The sequence below is a fragment of the Littorina saxatilis genome, linkage group LG5, assembly GCF_037325665.1.
Source record: "Littorina saxatilis isolate snail1 linkage group LG5, US_GU_Lsax_2.0, whole genome shotgun sequence".
Classification (NCBI taxonomy): Eukaryota; Metazoa; Mollusca; class Gastropoda; order Littorinimorpha; family Littorinidae; genus Littorina; species Littorina saxatilis.
The window spans coordinates 49,808,528-49,829,854 of NC_090249.1; the positions used below are offsets into that span (position 1 = coordinate 49,808,528).

The following is a 21,327-nucleotide window of genomic DNA, read 5'->3' on the forward strand; positions in this document are numbered from 1 at the left end:
ATGTTCTCATCGTTTGCTTTACTAGTTCTCGTGTACATCAGTTTCTAAGATTTTTTCTTGTGTGTTCATGTTGATATGTTAGTTCTGCCAATGGTTAGTACATGTATTATGAGTATCTGACGACATGAATTTGATCAGACTATGTACTCTACAGTCTCTGATTTGATCTTCAGAGGCACCACTACCGGTGCTGAAAACCTACTGTCTTATCCTCATTCCAAATGGGAATGCCAATACTGAACAAAATCCTTTTCCTTGTTGTCGTAAAATCTTTATTTCACCCAATATTCACAACCAATGTATAATTAAAGTACCATGAAACTTTAATAAAGAATCCCATTGTAATAATTTCAGTCTCTTTAACTGAAGTTTGAGTAAAACAGAGGAGTTGCAACGCCAATGTATTGTTACGACTACTACAAAGTGCAATTACTTTTCCTCCTCGTGTGAGAATCTGTTCAGTGAGTCGAGTTCTGGATCTGGTAAGTGTAAGTGTTTTCTATAACATTCGACTATTGTTTCAGCGTTGAAGCTTTACAATGAATGAATTAATAGCAAATGACGTGGCACAAAAGATTATACACAAAAAGAGTTCACACGGGAAATCTGATGATTGATTTTGAAGGGAATTCATGCACGTCTGGCAAGTATCTCATCAAGCTTTGCTGGAGCGCGTGCTTAGTGAAGTTTGAAAATGAAATGCAAGGCTGTCCTTTTTTCTCGTTGTTCGCTGACTAGCTTGTTTAATCAACGGACGAAGACAGGAGTTTGATGACTTTGTGTTGGCAAAACTTTTGGTGGATACACGAAAGTGAAGCGTCAAAAGGGGTAGAGGAAATAGGTCCGAGTACAAAGACAACACCGTCTCCTGCTGTGTTTTCTTTTCCGTTCAAGCGCTACGTGTGTTGTGCATAGAGCTTCTAGATTTGCTTCTCTTATTCTTATCTTACTCTAGGCCTATATTTTATATTTCGCGGAGATCTAATTTCCTATTCCCCAATTGGAAGTAGAGGTGATTAATAGTATAATAATACACTGTTCTCAATCTCATGATTGTGTGATCTTGCACTTCAATTGTTGATTTGATGGTGCTGTACTAGTGTATGGAGTAAGCCTACAGCAGTCCACTTTGCATCTTGCACATTCTGATGAAAGTTGTAACTTTTAAAACCTTTTTCAGTTTTACTTTTAGCTTTCAACCCTGTAACATGTGTTGTTTCTTGTGTCCTAAAATGTATTCAGCCCACTTAGGCCAAAAAAAATAATAGGTGTGGTTACGGTAACATAGCCAAAAAAAATACGGTAGGTAGGTAGGCAATCACTTTTTTTTTTTTTTAACTTTTTTTTCTAATGTGTACAAATGAAACCTACTTGACAGGGAAATAAGTGTGCGACACGGGCGCTTTCGCTTTCATTGCGTTTTTTGCACTCGTTTTTTTTTTTTTTTTTTTTTTTTTGACAAATGTAATAAAAAGTTATAGGATCGGCCCCTACGGTGTGGTTACGGTAACCCGACCTACCCTATTTTTTGGGGCCGACCCTGTAACTTTTTATTACATTTGTCCAAAAAAACCACACACAAAAACAAGAAAACGGGTGCAGAAAACGCAATGAAAGCGAAATCGCCCGAGTCGCACACTTATTTCCCTGTCAAGTAGGTTTAATTTGTACACATTAGAAAAAAAAGTTTAAAAAAAAAAAATTATTTCCTACCTTCCTAACCTATTTTTTTTGGCTATGTTACCGTAACCACACCTATTTTTTTGTTTTGCCTTATCACACAGTGAATGTTTATTTTCGTCAAAATTACTGTTGCAGGAGCAAAAGCACAAGAGCAGAGATGAAAAAACACAGCCAATCTCCATCCCCTCGGGGCAAATCTAGCAGGAACCAGCGTGAAAACCCAGAGGGTGTCAGCATCTTGAAGAGAAGCAAAACAAAACTCAGCAGCAGCCCCAGCCCCAACAGAAAATCTCCTGCTCAAAAAACTCCAAAAAAGAAAGTCAGAGCCTCCCAGCAAGATGCGAGCTTTGAGTTTGAGAAGCCTACACCAGCAACTCCTTCACCGAAGAAGTCACCAAGCAAGCGTAAGGGCCCAGCAGGGGATAGCACCAGCTTTTTAGAGCAGACGCCAGAGTCACTGAGTCAGATCAGTTCCATCATGCCTCCAGACGAAACCATGATGAGCGGCCAGCACTCTCCGTCAAAGAAGCGACGACAGTCCAGCACGACACTCCACGCCAGCGTGACAGACGAGACAATGGAACTTGCCGTCCAGTACGCGAGAGGAGAGCCGGACGGCGCTGACCAGTCGTTGCACCAACAGAAATCGCCAAAGAAGTCAAAGGCAGCCAGAGCTCTGCAGGATATTCCAGAAGTAGAAGAGGAGGGGAGTGGCACGAAGCTGCATAACAAAGAAAACAGCACCATGGTGGCCCAGAAAGCATCATGCATGAAGGTGAGTGGAAATGGAAAACTTCGGTGTAACACTTTTCTGCAGCATTCACTGATTCAGATTTAGCCCCATCTGATCTTTGTTATCACACTGAATAAATCTCTAAATTGTTACTTTTCTTTTACTTTTTTTCATTAAAACTTTTAGTATGTGATACTACTTTTTTTGTTAGTTGTTACTTCCAGTTCTATGGAGTTGTATAAACTATAATACATCTGGAGTATGCCAACTTTGGGTGTAATTTCACTTTCAGATTGCGGATAGATACCTGGTTGGTTAACAAGAATACTACAGTACTGGTACAGGTTTGCTGGAGTAATGCTATTCTTACCTCACCATATTCTAGTACTACTAGTACTAGTATTTTAAGTACACTACAGGAATTTGTCTAACAGTAATGCTAACATTATTTATAGTGTGTGTGTGCAACCTAGAATTCGTCGTTTATTTTGAACCAGTGGTTTCATATAAATGGCTCTAAGTGTCAGAATGGCTGTGGGATTTCACACACTGTAGCTTTGGAATTAGTGAAGAATTTATTGTGAAACTCGGTAAGCTTATGCAAGGCTTGTTTTCCTCCACAGTTGCCATTGCAAAAGGCTGGCAAAAAGCTGAAGTCCATCAAGACACTGAACGGCAAGAACAAGGTCTTGTCCACCAAGGTCAAGAGGAACTTTGACAAGACTCTCCCCGATGAAACTCTTGGTGAGTAATACTAATAACAAGGAAATGTTCTTTAATTCATAGAACTAGAAGTTTGGTATTAACCCCTTCACTGCCACAGTATAACAGCATTTTGGTATTGCTGTGCGCCAGGGCAAAATTTCGCTTTCTTCGGTAGGTTCACTAATCTGTTCACTGCTCGATCATTTATTGAGATATCTCTTAGATCTTTGGCATGTGTTTTGCTTATACCCTTGGCTATTATGTGATAACATGATCATTGGACTTTGTTTGTGACTGTTATAGTAAAAATTGATATAATGACCATTTTTGTCAAAAAATTACAGTTTCCGGACTTACACACACACAAAACACTGCTAAAACTGGTGTCAAACATCAGGTACTCACATTACAGTCTATAAAAGTATTCTTCTGTGTGGTAATCCATAAATCACTTCTTGTAGAGCTTCCAGAACACTGTATCGCTTGAAAACAGGTCTACGAGTTGAGGTCCGACGTTCGGCCGCCATTTTGAATCCTATAGATCGGTTCTACACTTCTAACAAAGTTTTCGCCACGTGGTACTAACTTATCCGAACGGTCAATGGGAAAGAACTGTGTTTAGAACCCCTACAAGTATTTGGACAGTTTTCAAGTGATTACCTCCCATTTAGTTTTCAGAAATGTTGCTGATGTAAATGCCACGTACCTAGTACGTATATGGGCAGTGAAGGGGTTAACGTATGTGTGGATGTTTTAAGAATAAAGGTTTAGCGTGAATGTTTGTATAGATTGTTGTAAGGGTTGCATTTTTTCTCATGAGAATGAGAATGCTCTGAATTAAATAGAAACAAAAAGAGAGAAGAGAAATTACCATTGATACTTGATCTTTATCTTTTAGGCATGTTCACGACTTTGTAGCTTTATTGGACATGTAGATGTATGGACTATCTTGCAATAAACGCTGGATTTCATCAGATGTGACAAGGCTTGCTGGATTCCCAGTTCAGTGGAACCCCCCTTTTCAGACTTTCTATTCATCACTTCTGTAAATTTGCCCCCGTTTTAAGACCCTTCTTTTTAAGACTTGATTTTTCCAGATTTTTTAGTCTTAAAAGGGGGGTACATGATTTGGTTACGAGCTTTGGGGTTTTACTCTCTTATCTTTTGCTTCAGTCCCGAAGAAACCCAAACTGACGTGGAAGGAGAAGAGGACGGAACGCAAGATGGTGCGCAACAACTACGGCCTCATCACGTCAGCAAAGGGAGTGTGGGAAGAGTTGAGAAGGTAAACTTTTTATGCTTTTTTTCATTTTCATTACATATACGCCATCATTCTTTGCTGAGAAATTTGGGGTTGCTTCTTCCAGTTCCCAGTGAAAAGCTAATAGTAGCAAGGGTCTCGCTACACAGCTGTGTGCATATTTAGGTGTAATCAGTCAACTGCACTTTTGTCAGAATGACCAAGGTCTTTCACGTGTTGCGGTTGTGACACAGTGTGGGACATGGATGATGCCTCTGAGTTTTGACTAATATCTTTTACGTGTTGCGGTGGTGACACAGGGGTGGGTCATGGATACTGTTTACACGTAAAGTGTCTGTCCCAACCTGGATTTAAACCCATGACACAAGGAGCACAAGTCCTCTACTCTACCAACTGAGCTAAGAACTGAACTTTCTAATTGGAAGAAGGAGTTTCTGAAAACACATGTCATGGTTAGTTTCAAAGAAGACCTAGAACAAATGAGATGTTTGCCATGCTGATCATTCTTTCACTTTATCGGTTCACGGTTGAAAAGAAGATAAGCATCATGATTTTACTTTGAATGTTTACTTTAATGTTATGACTGGGGATGTGGCCCATACAATAGTAGGAAGTATTAACAACGACACAAGAAGAATCATGAGTCAAATATTATTAAAGAACTTTGAAGTTAATGCGATAGTGAGGAAGGCTTCCATTGATGTCAAATTATATCTTCTTCTTATCGATCACTCAGATGGAAACGCCGGTTCTCCGCGCAAATGTTGCAGTGCGCTGTAGGTCGTCCAGACTGCCATAGAGCTTCCCTTGCACCGTGGTCGCCTCCGCCTGTCAAATTATATAAATGCTGTAAATCATCGTACTGTGTAAAATAATGATATATCTATATATATTTATATACGACTAGTGTCTGTCTGTCTGTCTGTTCGCGATGCACGGCCAAAGTTCTCGGTGGATCTTTTTCAAATTTGGACACCGTATTCAGCTACACCCCGGACACAACCTCATCGATGAGATATTTCAACACGTGCTCTGTGCGCGCTGAACCGATTTTTTGTTTTTTGTTTTTGTTGTTGTCAGGATCCACTACCAGTAACTCTTCCTTATCTTCTCCAGTGTTTTCAGCCGCGATTATCTCCCTTCCTCCGTGTGGCGTCAATCCATATTCCCGATACTACGTTACTATTTTTAGAAGGTCACTGCACGTTACTATTTTTAGAAGGTCTCCAGTGTTTTGCGCGTTTATCTCCTTTCCTTCGTGCGCCGGCTTCAAAGCCGGGTCCCAGGCGCAGCCTGGTATTCGGCTCTACTTCCTGGCGAAGCCGGTACCCGGCGAAGCGGGTAATCATCTAGTTACTGATGTACGGTTTATTAACACAAACATTGTTCAGTACATTTGACTGTTCCAGGCAAAAGTTGTGAACACAAACATTGTTTAGTACATTTGACTGTTCAAGGCAAAAGTTGTTAACACAAACATTGTTTAGTACATTTGACTGTTCAAGGCAAAAGTTGTTAACACAAACATTGTTCAGTACATTTGACTGTTCCAGGCAAAAGTTATTAACACAAGCATTGTTCTGTACATTTGACTGTTCCAGGCAAAAGTTGTTAACACAAACATTGTTCAGTACATTTGACTGTTCCAGGCAAAAGTTGACTGATGAGAAGCGTAAGGAGCTGTGCAAGACGTTGCATGACAAGGTGCAGGGCAAAGTCAAAGAGGTACAGCCATGATATTAACGCTTAATTTTGATTAACCCTTTTGCTGCCTGTAGGACATCAGCTGACGTCCTGGGTAACTTGCTTTAACGGGCAACAAGATGTTCAATAAACAACAAAGAACAACAACTAACAAACAATGTGTGTGCCATGTGTGGTGTATTCATTTATTTTCCCCAAGACTGTTTTTGGTCACTGACTCAAACTTTTTTTATCTTACACATTATTCAGACCCCTTACCGGCAGACCGTTCGATAGTTTTGGCATGCAGAAGGTCTTCGGACCATCAATGCTCCTATTAAGTGGACAAGACCAGAACATTTGGGACTTAAACATATTTTCCAGCCAGGTCCAGCTCTGAGGCTGAGAACAACACTGCTTCTTACTTTCCGAGTTCATATTACACTGATGTGTATCTATCCAGGGTTACATGGACACATACAAGCTTTATAAAACTAAACGCAACACTTCTCTTGTCAGCTATTTGGCTGTTTTAATGAAGTATTTAAGTAAGTTTAGAGTTAAGTTGATGCATTATTTGTACCGGAAGTTCATTTTGCGAAGACTTCGTGAAGTCTTGACACCAAAAATTCAGTGCCAAATCTTTGCGAAAGAGAAATCACGATGTCAACTTTGCCCAATTAATATCAGGCTTTAGCTTTTTGCAGTTGATGGCCGTCTAAAAGTATTGCCTTTTTGTTGTCAACAGCTGGCAGTGGTTCACGATTCTGCTCGCATCATTCAGTGCCTGGTACAGTACGGGGGACCCGACTTCAGGGCTGCCATCATGGAGGAAGTTCAGCGTAGGTTGTTGTTACGCATTGTGCACGTTTTAGAGGCATCTGAGTTTTGTATGTGTGCGAGTGAGTTTATATTTGTATATGAGTTTAGGCCAAGGGGGAGGGGGGGCTTCTCTTGCGTTATTTACGGCTAGTAGCCTTGTCCGTGAGCTGAAAATAGATTACCAGCTTGAGTGGTTAGCTTTAATTTTTGTTTTAATGCTGTATATATAAAGTAAAGACCATCCAAGGGACCTACCAAAATGGTCGTTATAGACAGGCAGTGGGTGGTGAATTTTATAGAGTAAAAACTTGTGGATCTTGTGAAGTGGTCGTAATTGAGACTGAGCGGTGGTTGCCAGGCCAGGTTTGACTGTATTCTTTATTCATTGATTACTTTGCAATGCATTTTTGTTTCATCCTTTTTATATGTTCTTTTTCAGCGCACATTGCCTATCTGAGCAAAAACAAATATGGAAAATTCATCGTCCGAAAGATGCTGAAGTATGGGTGAGTGGTCAAGTGTTTACACTGTAGTTGACATTATCCCTTTTCCCCAATATCGCCTGCTCCAGTTCCCGTATGTGGATCTCTGAAACAGCCGCTATGCACAATGCTACTTATGATGCATATATTTTTCCATTTCAACTGGCTTCCTGCAAGGTTTGAGCATTCATAATTTTGACAAATTCGCAGTAGTTACTTTGCTTTGAAATTTACCGACTTACTTCCCATACCACGGGAGGAAACGGTTAAGCCTTCACACATAATTATGGGCACTCGTATGTTAAAAGTCTATGCCAAGCATAGGTACATGAGGTGGATTTAGCATGTTGTTCTCGTTTGGTTACAACCTCCCCTTTGATATAGTTATCATTCAACTATTTGCAACTTTTGAACTGTTGTAGGTTTTGTAATGGTGTTTGATGTACCTAAATATTTATAAGCCAAAACATTCTGTACTAAATTTGTATTCTTTTTTTCTACTGTCAAAATAACAGGAAAAAGTAAGACGGGTTACATTTTTTCTCCCTGTCATTTCTTGATTACTACTGAAGTTTGTACTGTTACACTTGGTGTGATGATATGACATCTCTTTTAGAAAGAAAATCACATAGAAATTGTCTAATCACTAATCTTTGTACTTGACATTATGATCTACTTTTCCATTGTCCGTTGTCGGCACCAAAACCCAAAAAGTGTTGTCATGAAAGGATTCAACGTTTACATCTATTTTTCAACCTCCATTCTCAGTACCAAAAGCCAAAGAAGTGCCGTCATCAACGGATTCCATGGGTGTATGCGAAAGCTGATCCGACACAGAGAGGCATCAGACATCGTCAACTACGCATACAACGAGTTTGCCAACGCCAGCCAGAGACTGTTCTTGTTGGAGGAGTTTTATGGGCCTGCTTTCACAATGTTCAGGGTAGGTAAACCAGGTTTGGTCCCATTCCTGTAAGTTGGGCTCCCTTGTGAATCAAAAAACAATGACAGAACAAATCATTCACAGGAACATCGACCCAATAGTTTTTGTGGTGGACAGACAAATGAACAATTACCTGTTAATGTGCTCAGATTTGTGTCAGATACCATTTTAAATGTTAATTTGACTGATTGGCTGGTACCCCTTTTTTTTCGCTTTTGTGTTACTCAACTGGTGTACAAAAGTGGTTGATTGCATTGTTGAAGACAGAGGAACCTTTGTCGTCAATTTAAAAGTCTTCTTCATTTACTTGGTGTAGTGTTCACCTTTTGCATGATGTTTCATATTGCAATCGGATGTGTGTGTAAACCGTGCCTTATATATTTTCTACGGCAGTAACAAAAACATTGGTTGTTGTTTTTGATAATACATTACACAGGTATACAAATAAAACGCGTCAGAAAGCCCTTGAAAGGTCAGTACGCTATGGCTGAATCAATGGGTTGTGTTTTTTCTCTTACAGTGGACCCCCCCACCCCTTTTCAGACTTAAGACTCCCTCCCTTTAAAGACTGTGTTTTTCAGAATTTCCTTTCCTGACCTGTAAAATGACCCCGATTTTAAGACTCCTTCTGTTTTAAGACCTAATTTTCTCAGACTTTGTAGGTCTGAAGGGAGGGGTTGCAGTGTATTTCTTCCGTTATACTTTACGCTTTTATTGCTCATGATGTTGACAGACGCAGTCAACACGCAGCCTGGATGACATTCTGGTGGAACAGCCCGACAAGAAGGACATGATCATGAACAACCTCAGGGAAGCTCTCCTGCCCCTCATTGACAAGTGAGTTTGGTCTAGGTCCACCATCCTCAGCTCTTATGAAACCCATCGAACGATTGCAGAATTTCTGTTCGTACTAGGTCTTGTAGTTATTGTGCTTGTGTGCACACATGAAGGAGGATAAGGCACGAGCAGGTCTGCACATAATTCCCACCCTTAACCTGGCAGACACAGCCGGGATTCGAATCCTGAACTTTTATGCTTGGAAGGCTTATGTCCTGCTGATATGCCGGTCGACTGTTATAGATTTAAAGTATCACTATCAGGCTATGCACTCAAAGAAATAAGACTGTGCCTCAGCATTGTAATGGTTTTATCAAATGACAGATTTCCTGATTTTTCCATGAGATCAATGAATTATTATGTGTGTTCTTTTGTATTCCAGACAGATCCTTACTCTGCCGATGGTTCACAAGATCTTCCATGACTTCTTCAGGTATGCCGACACCAAGCTTCAGAAGGTGAGTGGTCCATAGTCCTGTACGTGAAAACTGTGAAGCTCAAAGAATCTGAGAAAATCAGGTTTTAAAAAGTATTAGTCTTAAAATGGGGGTAAGTTTATGAAGGTTATGAACAGAAAATGAGAGAAAGGTGTCTTAAAAGGGAGGGAGTCTTCAATGGGGGGGGGGGGGGGGGGGCTGAAAAGGAGGGTTCCACTGTATTTCAAAAGTGTGGCACTCGAGTCTACCTTCAAGCTGTAAGGTAATATATTGTACTACGTTGCAAGCCCCTGGAGCAATTTTTTGATTAGTGCTTTTGTGAACAAGAAACAATTAACAAGTGGCTCTATCCCATCTCTCCCCCCTTTCCCCGTCGCGATATAACCTTCGTGGTTGAAAACGACGTTAAACACCAAATAAAGAAAGAAAGACCTTCAAGCTTGCTTGCTTCAGTATTGGTTAGGCTGTGTGTGTTTGTTGAAGTAACATTATATTTAGAATTGCAAAGAAATAATGGAGAACGAAAAATCTCTCGGGTGCTCTTCTTGTTGTGGGTACAGAGTTTATGGAGGCAATATCTGTTGGTCATTGATGCATTAGAATTTTTTTTTAAACCTGCTCATTCTGATTTACAGTTTGCAAAGTGAACAGTGACCCGACCCATGGCATTGTGGTCGAAACTGGAATAGACTGGCTCTTTTATTTTTCTTATTTTCAAAATAACCATTGATTTTATGATAAATCAGTTGACTGATGTGTTCTATGCTGACTCAAGTTTCATCCATTTTACTGATTTTGAAAATAGCCCTTGATTTTATGATGAATCAGTCAACTGATTTATTCCATGCTGACTCAAATTTCATTCATTTTACTGATTTTGAAAATAGCATTTGATTTTACTGTGAATCGGTCAACTCAGGTATTTTCTGCTGACCCAACCCTGCAGGTGGATGAAGGCATATTCTAACTGATGTTTTTTACCTTTGCAGGACATGACGGAGGCCCTGAGAGAGTCGCTGATACACATGGTACACACCAGGGAAGGAGCTCGGGTTGCCATGGGCTGCATGTGGAATGGATCTGCAAAGGTACCACTACCCACACTTTCGAAGCAAATATTGAGTTGACAGTACTGATGGTCCCATTCTACCAATTGTTTCAGAAAATATGTTTCCAAACTTTTTTTGTCTCCATTTTTATGTGAATGTCCAGACTTTTGAAGCAAATGTTGATTTGAGAATAGTGATAGTGCAATTATACCAATTGTTTCAGAAAATGTTTGTGGAGAAAAAAAATCTCGCCGTTTTAGTGTGAATTTTTGAATTTGAAGCAAATCTTGAGTTAAGAATACTGATGGTCCATTTGACCGAATGTTTCATATTTGAAAATGATGGCGTGTTTCAGGACCGCAAGGTGATCGTGAAGAGCTTGAAGGGTCATGTGATCAAGATGTGCAAGGAGGAGATGGGTCACATGGTCATGCTGTCCATCTTCGACAGTGTCGACGATACAGTGCTGGTGCAGAAAGTCCTGCTGGATGTGAGTAGAGTAGTCCAGTGTGTGGGGGAGGGGGGGGGGGTGTGAGGGGGGGGGGGTGACTTCTGTGCACATTTCAGCAGTTCATCTGGAGTCGAATGATTTGAAAACCTACAGAATACATTTCTGCTTTGAAGGTTAGGTTTTTAGTTTCAATTATGCCATATGAGGGTGATGCAGCTAGATATAGACATTTGATGAGGCAGTGGTATGCTACATGTTGGTGCAGAAATTACCATGAAACCAAAATGCAGAATAAAAACAGTACAGTTATGACCTTTTTGTGGTATCTTTAGAATGGAAGTAGAACATAGAATGTACTGAGGCAGAGTATAATTTTATAAAGACAGCACAATTAAAGTGATTGTATTGTACATGTACCGTACTTTCCGGGTGACAAGGCGCTTCGTTATACAAGACGCACCCCCTTCTTTTTAAAAAAAATTGTAATCCAGTCACCCATTGGACGCAGGGGGCCGATAGGGCGCACCAAAATGACCCAGTTTTTGCCATGAGAGGTGGTTCCCCTGTCATATCTGAGAGAGGAAACACTTCCTGCACCGGGGTCAGTGACCGGTCAGTGACCGACTTTAACTGAGTGAAAATATGTGTGCTCTGTGTGTGCGGCCAGATCAAAGGCATTGTGATAGCTGGGTGGCCTTGTTTATAGACACGACCTTCTTCCCAGGGGTCAATGACCCAGTTTTTGCCATGAGAGGTGGTTCCCCTGTCATATCTGAGAGAGGAAACACTTCCTGCACCGGGGTCAGTGACCGAGTTTAACAGAGTGGAAATCTGTGTGCTCTGTGTGTGCGGCCAGATCAAAGGCAGGGCAGTACCAAGTAGCTGAAACATGCATTATCACAAGTTGTTTGACTGGTACTCAGGCGGTCTCTTTGAATTTTTTCGTATTTCATACACGGATTAGACGCTTTGTTATACAAGACGCAGGGGTCGAACTCGAGGAAAAAAGTCGCGCCTTATGACCCGGAAAGTACGGTATCCAAGGTGTTCATCTTAAGGTAGATCTGTCGACATACATTTACAGGCAGAACACCATTTAATATTTGTTTTTGTGGCTGTGCAGGAGATAATGAAGGGTATCGGAGAGCTGATCCATGACGTCCATGGCCGCAAGGTGTTGACGTACCTGCTGGTGCGTCGCGATCAGAGATTCTTCTGTCCGGACATCACGCAGGTGTTGCAGCAAGGAGACGTCAATGTTACCAGGTGGGTGCAACACTGAACGCACACATGCTGCCTCAAGTAAGGTTGATTAGACTTAAAAACAATCGAATGTCCGATAGCTTTGACACCTGCGATGTCTTTTAACACAACACTTTTTTTTGTGGCCAGGACATATTGACCCGTATGTATTTTGAATCCAGGTACAAAGACCTATTGTTCCCTGTGCCTGGGAACAACACTGTACAGTTGAACCCCACTTTTAAGACACACACACCACACACACACACCACACACACACAGACACACCACACACACACACACACACACACCACACACACACACCACACACACACCACACACACACACACACCACACACACACCACACACACACCACACACACACCACACACACACACCACACAGACACACACCACACAGACACACACCACACACACACACCACACACACACACCACACAGACACACCACACACACACACCACACACACACCACACACACACACCACACACACACACCACACACACTCACACAGTCACACAGACACACACCACACAGACACACACCACACATACACACACCACACACACCACACAGACACACACCACACACACACACCACACACACACCACACAGACACACCACACACACACACACACCACACAGACACACACCACACAGACACACACACCACACACACACCACACACACACACCACACAGACACACACCACACAGACACACACACCACACACACACCACACACACACACCACACACACACCACACAGACACACACCACACAGACACACACACCACACACACACCACACACACACCACACAGACACCACACACAGACACACACCACACACACACACCACACAGACACACACCACACAGACACACACACCACACACACACCACACACACACCACACAGACACCACACACACACACACACCACACACACACACACCACACACACACACACCACACACACACACCACACACACACCACACACACACCACACAGACACCACACACACACCACACAGACACCACACACCACACACCACACACACACACCACACACACACACCACACACCACACACCACACACACACACACCACACACACACACACCACACACACCACACACACACACACACCACACACACACACCACACACACACACCACACACACACACACCACACACACACACACCACACACACACACACCACTCACACACACCACACACACACACCACACACACACACACACACACACACACACCACACACACACCACACAGACACACCACACAGACACACCACACACACACACACCACACACACACACCACACAGACACACCACACAGACACACCACACACACACACACCACACACACCACACACACACACCACACACACACACACCACACACACACACACACCACACAGACACACCACACACACACACACACACACACCACACACACACACACCACACACACACACACACACACACCACACACACACACCACACAGACACACCACACAGACACACCACACACACACCACACAGACACACCACACAGACACACCACACACACACACACCACACACACACCCACTCACACACACCACACACACACACCACACACACACACACACACACACACACACCACTCACACACACCACACACACACACCACACACACACACACACACACACACACCACACACACACACCACACACACACACCACACAGACACACCACACACACACACACCACACACACACACACACACCACACACACACACACACACCACACACACACACACACACCACACACACACACACCACACACACACACACACCACACACACACACCACACACACACCACACACACACCACACACACACCGCACACACACACACCACACACACACCCCTTATAATACTTCCTCCCTTGTTTTTTTTACATTTTCTGTTCATAACCCCTGTAAATTGACCTCCATTTTAAGATTCCCTCCTTTTGAAGACCTGATTTTTGGAGGTCTTAAAAGGGGGGTTCCACTGTACACATGTTGAAATGTATGTCTTTGAATGCTTGCAGCAAGAAGGACCCGGCCATGAGAGCGCAGGAGCTGCGTGACTACGTGTCGGACGCCCTGCTGAATTACCTGACGGAGAACGCCATCGAGCTTCTGTCCAACAGCCACACCTCCCTCATCATCCCCCTCATCCTCAGCCACGCCTCAGGTAGCTTGCGTCTTCTTCATCTTCTTGCTCACCTGTATGTGCACACTCTGAGACGGTAGCCATGCCACACACCCGTGTCACCACAGTGGCATGTAAAAGAGGTTATTCTGCCATAAATCTTCTTCTTGCTCACCTGTATGTGCAGACTCAGAGACGGTAGCCATGCCACACACCCGTGTCACCACAGTGGCATGTAAAAGATGTCATTCTGCCATAAATCTTCTTTTTGCTCACCTGTATGTGCAGACTCTGAGACGGTAGCCATGCCCCACACCCGTGTCACCACAGTGGCATGTAAAAGAGGTCATTCTGCCATAAATCTTCTTCTTGCTCAACTGTATGTGCAGACTCTGAGACGGTAGCCATGCCACACACCCGTGTCACCACAGTGGCATGTAAAAGAGGTCATTCTGCCATAAATCTTCTTCTTGCTCACCTGTATGTGCAGACTCTGAGACGGTAGCCATGCCACACACCCGTGTCACCACAGTGGCATGTAAAAGAGGTCATTCTGCCATAAATCTTCTTCTTGCTCACCTGTATGTGCAGACTCTGAGACGGTAGCCATGCCACACTCCCGTGTCACCACAGTGGCATGTAAAAAAGGTCATTCTGCCATAAATCTTCTTCTTGCTCACCTGTATGTGCAGACTCTGAGACGGTAGCCATGCCACACACCCGTGTCACCACAGTGGCATGTAAAAGAGGTCATTCTGCCATAAATCTTCTTGCTCAACTGTATGTGCAGACTCTGAGACGGTAGCCATGCCACACACCCGTGTCACCACAGTGGCATGTAAAAGAGGTCATTCTGCCATAAATCTTCTTCTTGCTCAACTGTATGTGCAGACTCTGAGACGGTAGCCATGCCACACACCCGTGTCACCACAGTGGCATGTAAAAGAGGTCATTCTGCCATAAATCTTCTTCTTGCTCAACTGTATGTGCAGACTCTGAGACGGTAGCCATGCCCCACACCCGTGTCACCACAGTGGCATGTAAAAGAGGTCATTCTGCCATAAATCTTCTTCTTGCTCAACTGTATGTGCAGACTCTGAGACGGTAGCCATGCCACACACCCGTGTCACCACAGTGGCATGTAAAAGAGGTCATTCTGCCATAAATCTTCTTGCTCACCTGTATGTGCAGACTATGAGACGGTAGCCATGCCACACACCCGTGTCACCACAGTGGCATGTGAAAGAGGTCATTCTGCCATAAATCTTCTTCTTGCTCACCTGTATGTGCAGACTCTGAGACGGTAGCCATGCCCCACACCCGTGTCACCACAGTGGCATGTAAAAGAGGTCATTCTGCCATAAATCTTCTTCTTGCTCAACTGTATGTGCAGACTGAGAGACGGTAGCCATGCCCCACACCCGTGTCACCACAGTGGCATGTAAAAGAGGTCATTCTGCCATAAATCTTCTTGCTCACCTGTATGTGCAGACTCAGAGACGGTAGCCATGCCACACACCCGTGTCACCACAGTGGCATGTAAAAGAGGTCATTCTGCCATAAATCTTCTTCTTGCTCACCTGTATGTGCAGACTCTGAGACGGTAGCCATGCCACACACCCGTGTCACCACAGTGGCATGTAAAAGAGGTCATTCTGCCATAAATCTTCTTCTTGCTCACCTGTATGTGCAGACTTGTGATCCTAAGGTCACGGGTTCGAATCCAAGCGGGAATAGACACGGGTCAACTTTCTGTGCAGACTCATAGATGGTATCCATGTCCCACCCCTGTGTCACCACAGTGGCATGTAAAAAAAAAACGTGTCACCCTGCCATACGTCATTGTAGCTGACTACACCTAAACACGCACACACCTGGATAGCACAACTCTTGTTGCTGCTAGCTTTCCACTGGGAGGAAACGATAGAATTTCCCAGCAATGAAGTAATAAAATGAAAGTAAGCAAGTAGCCTCCTCTTACTGTGGCTGTTAGATTCATGGTGGTACAGCGAATGAGTGTTTCGGCAGCTGTGAACGAAGGTACTTAAGACCTGCAGTTGCTTTGAACATAACACATTTGTATGAATTGTATGTCTGTTAACACAAGTTGCCAGTTTGAAATGTTATCACGTCTGATGGGATGCCAGGCATGAAGGTTATTGATATATACATCTGTCAGACACCAAAGTTTTATTTTCTTATTTGTTCTTGTGCTTGTATAACATTATCCATTTGGTTAAGTATGAAGAACCTTTATTAGAGTTATTCTTGATCAATTCTTATGAAACCATGACATTCATTTAAACATCAACACTCTCTTACCCTTGCTTTTTGTCAGAAAACTGCATGACAGGTTGAAGCTTTTTGCTCAGATCACACAATGTTGTCATTCAACCTTTTAATGTATTTGACTTATCTTCGTGGCGACAGGGAACACAGCTGCAGCCTTGGACGCTCTGGCCCAGACGGTGGTGTCATCTTCTGACCCCAGCTACACAGGCACGGGGAAGACGGAGGACAGAAAACTGAGTCTGGTGGAGGATCCTGCCGCGCACATCACGCTCAAGAAAATTCTCGCCTGCGATCGCGAACTCATGCACCAGGGCAAAGAAGGTAAGTTGAGAAAAGAGTCCTTTTTTTGCGGTTTGCTTTTTTGCTTTTTTCAGCATGAGTCTTTTCAAATTATTTTGTACGCTGGTAAACCTGATGTATGCGTGTGAAACAGTAAGAAAGAAGAAACAGTCTGGCCGCAACCCGAATGAAACTTTGAAAGAGCATCGGAGATGGGAGCCTTAAGATCGTGTCTCTAGAACAAGGCGGCAAGTTTGCAGACGACAGAAATTTCTGCATTTGCAGTGTTTATTTGGCTTCGAAAAATTAAACTCAACCGAAAGTTGCTTTGCAATTGACCAGAACTTTCACTGGCCAGCTGGGTGAACTGGGCGAGCTGCTAGACGATTTCTACTAGCCTGGCGGGTGTTTTTTGTACCCACCCCTGGTAACCGGCCGGTTGATTTTGCAATCCCTGAGTGAACAACTTCTTTTTATTGTAAAACTTCAGATAATTTGGTATTGCTGCAAAAAAATGTCTTCTGGCAACTTGTTTCATAAGAAATTTCCTTGCTTTACATGTACTTCTTTTATTTATTTTTTTTATTTTTTTATTTAGTCATTTACTAACATATTACTGTGTTTATTGATTTATTTTTGTAGTTGTTGTGGATTCACATCAAAACTTGCTTTTTTTCATTTCAGCACTGTTCTCAGTGGCACTGTTAAATGCTGCCGACGCAACCACATACAAAGCCTGGGTCGCCAGCAACAGAGGTTGCTTCATTCTCATCACGTAAGTACACATCTCTGGAAGAAAACTGTAAGGCATAGGTTTTATCAAACCTTTGTCAGTGTGGTCTTGTTGGTTTAAACAGTGTTTCATTCAACAATTTATTGATATAATATATAATAAGCATGTTTAGGATCAACAACAAGCTATAATAGCTTAAAGTGTGGTCTTGTTAAGGCGAGTGGTGCAAGGAACACCCATGGTAAGACGTCCCAAAATGTGAGAAAATCAGGTCTTAATAAGAAGGGAGTCTTAAAATGGGAGGAAAATGACACAGGTTATGAAGAGAAAGTCTTAAAAAGCAGGGTCTTAAAAGGGGGGAGTCCCCAATGGGAGGTCTTAATAGGGGCGCAAGGGCCCAGTGGTTAAGACACTGCCCTCCCATGCCATGAGTGTTCGAATCCCGGCCGCACCTGGTGGGTAAGGCTGGAGATTTTTATGTACTCCAAGGTTAACTAATGTGCAGACCGGCTAGTGCCTTATCCCCCTTCCTTTTCTCCAAGCAAGCACAAGACCAAGTGGGCACAGAAAAGATCCTGTGATCAACTTCAGAATTCAGTGGGTAATAGAAACACAAAAATACTAAGCATGCATCCCTTTGAAATCGGCGTATGGCTGCCTAAATGGCGAGGTAAAAATTGTCATACACCTAAAATCCGACTCGTGCAAAAAATACAAGCATACATGAGAGTTTCAGCCCATGAACACAAAAGAAAAAGAACAGCCCAATGAACGTTTTCATTTTGTGTTTGCAGGTTATTTGAAGTGGAGAACGCCCAGGTGAACCAGACTCTGATGTGTCAGCTGAAACCGCTGAAAAAATACTTGAATAAAATGACCTTCAAAGGCGCCGAGATTTTGCTGAGGAAGCTGGACGGGGAGCAGGGGTCAAAAGCCAGCAAGAAACCTCTCGAAATCAGCTTGTGAAAGAAAAACTCTAAAACTTCTGGTGTTTAGATTAAAGTGTTTGTGGAATGACAGAACTTGAGAAAACACTATCTGGTCCCTTCTTCAAATAGAGCACTCTCAGCTCTTGGGCCCAAAAGTTGTAATTTCCAGGCAATTAAAAGAACGCAAAGCAAACATACATTGTGCTGGTGTGTTGTACTAAATGAAAAAGCTTGTGCTCATTCGATGTTGGTCTGAACTATGCATTCTGCCTGATAGTGTTTGACTTCTGGTCTTGACAGTAATACTGAAGAGTTTGTTCTGCTGACAGTACATATCCTGACATTCACAAGTCCATGGCAGTAACCTGGGTAGCATCTTTAATTTTGGAAACTTTTAGACTGAGCGGAAGCGTTCTGCTTGTTGAAAGTTGTTATAATGAAATACTTTAGTTTTTGCTTTTAGGACTTGTGAACGATTAAAAACAGCATGTGCACAACTAAAGAAAGGTCACTGTTCACTGTGCATTTCTTCAATCCGGATTTTAGACTCACAGACTTTTGTGGAATATTCAGTTTCCAGTACAAACTCAATTCTGACGTGCTCTTTTCTGCAGTGGAACTGAGCTATCTTTTTTATTGAGGCAGGAATTCCTGACACAGGACTTGAGAGATGATGAATGCTTGGTATGCAGGAGTGAATGTGTTTTGGCATGGACATGTTTACATGTACAGTATACATAGATGACTTGTACATCCTGTATTTATTTTGATTGAATGTGGTGAAATGAGTCGCTTAAAAATGATGAAATAAGGCGTGTTTGAAAATTGAAGAAGTGTGTGAATAGTGTGCGCTGAAGTGTGTTGTATATATCTCTCTCTCTCTCTCTCTTTTCATTCATTTTCTCACAGTTCTATGATGTGGAGCATGGAATCTGTACAACTAAAAGGGAACTCCGTTCTGTATTCCCGAAAAATAGACTGACAAGAGTCAAGGTTTTATTGCAGGAAGTGTATGGTTTTTCATAACCATTTAAACTCCTTTTTTTTTTTGCAGGAGAATATGCAAAAATGTTGAGCAACACTAATCTTTTCCCAGCAAGATTTGACAAAGTAAAAGAACTCCCCATCTACATGATCTAGACAAGCATGGGTTTTAAGGAAGACAATTTGACTGTAGTAGTATTCAAGTATATGTCAACAAATTTGTATTGTAAAACAAAGTGTAAATAGACGTTTTGCCTAAGGTTGCATGAGTCTCGTTGAGGTCACGGCTGTTTTGAAAACACACGTACTCGGTGATCATTGCAGGCCATTGCCAGTGAATTGTGGCTCAGATGTGCAGATCTTCAAAGGCATTTTGAGCAGACACTGCTAAACACACATCGGAGTCCGTTATTCGCTGCCATTGCTGGTTTTAATTGGTTAACCAGGTGTTATTGTTTGATTTACTTAAGTGGGGTGCAACTCTTCCTCGGCGACAAAAAAAAGTGTTTTGCTGATGCAGATTTTAACATTGAAGCAACTACAATTGTGACCCATGGAAGACAAAAATGTGTGTGAATGGGCTGAACATTCTTTTACCACTTTATCAATACATGTACGTGTTTTATACAATGTCATGATTGTTGTCTGGACGACAATTGCTGTGGAAAATGTGATTAAAATGTTTTTCCAAATAAATTTGCAGTGTAGGCTTTGTCTGGTTTGAGGGAGTGGCGGTATATTTTTGTCGTCCTGGAATTTTGCGGTAACTTGATTCATGGCGATTTTGATGTTTTTGAGCTTTACACTAAGTAAATCATTCTCCATGAGAAATATTCTCTAAAATACAAAGGACAATACAGGATTTAACATTCTTTTATCTTTCTATCCGTACCAGGTACAAATATAAACACGATTTCAGAATAAAAGTAATCAGTTTTGGCCTTCTGGTGAAAAACTTTCCAAAATGGGTTACACCAAAATTCCTTGACGACGTCGATATGTTGGTCTGTGCCTGAAAAGAGCTCTAGAGACATAAGAGATCTCTCATAGGAGATAGACAGGTGCAGTGGAACACCCCTTTTAACACTGTCTACCCCACCTATGTATACCCCACCTATGTCGACCAAGGTTTTTTTTTAGCCGAGACCAGCTGTGCTGCAGCAGATCACTCAGATTGGTAGTAACTGTGTAGAAACTGTGTATCAACACGCTGGAATGCAGGCGTTAGATCGACGTTACAGGAAGCCACTGTAGTGGCTGTGTGTACGGATATATCTGTACCAGGTCAGATAGAGCCATATGAATGAGTACGGATATATCCGTACCTGGGTACGGATATATCCGTACCTGGGAGACAATGAGTTAAAAAGGGGGAGTGTGTGTGAGCATGTATCCAAAATGGCTGGTTAGATGGTGTGCATTTAAAGCTGAAGAATACCAATAAAACCAAGTCATTTTGCCATGTAGAAAAGAGGGGAGACAATACAGCTACGATATATCTATAGCGTGGATAATGTCCCCTGGTTTTTGAGTCCCAAATGTCGGCCTTAGATCTACCA

At 42.6% G+C, this 21,327-nt stretch overlaps 1 protein-coding gene across 2 annotated transcripts; it reads left to right on the forward strand.

The window, feature by feature from the left end:
- Positions 1-405: 405 nt before the first annotated feature.
- On the forward strand, positions 406-20,464 carry LOC138967372 (pumilio homolog 3-like). Of its 2 annotated transcripts, none has more exons than XM_070339904.1 (17): positions 406-482; positions 1,819-2,458; positions 3,040-3,160; positions 4,295-4,406; positions 6,032-6,107; positions 6,814-6,907; positions 7,327-7,393; positions 8,138-8,312; positions 9,046-9,149; positions 9,532-9,607; positions 10,576-10,674; positions 10,991-11,125; positions 12,210-12,352; positions 14,448-14,593; positions 16,982-17,164; positions 17,807-17,897; positions 18,650-20,464. In XM_070339904.1, the coding sequence occupies exons 2-17, from the start codon at positions 1,841-1,843 to the stop codon at positions 18,819-18,821; spliced, it is 2,412 nt and encodes an 803-aa protein (XP_070196005.1). In that variant the 5' UTR covers positions 406-482; positions 1,819-1,840; the 3' UTR covers positions 18,822-20,464. The 2 variants fall into 2 exon arrangements, with proteins under 2 accessions (XP_070196005.1, XP_070196006.1); XM_070339905.1 differs by having other exon boundaries at positions 410-488.
- The last annotated feature ends 863 nt before the right edge of the window (positions 20,465-21,327 follow it).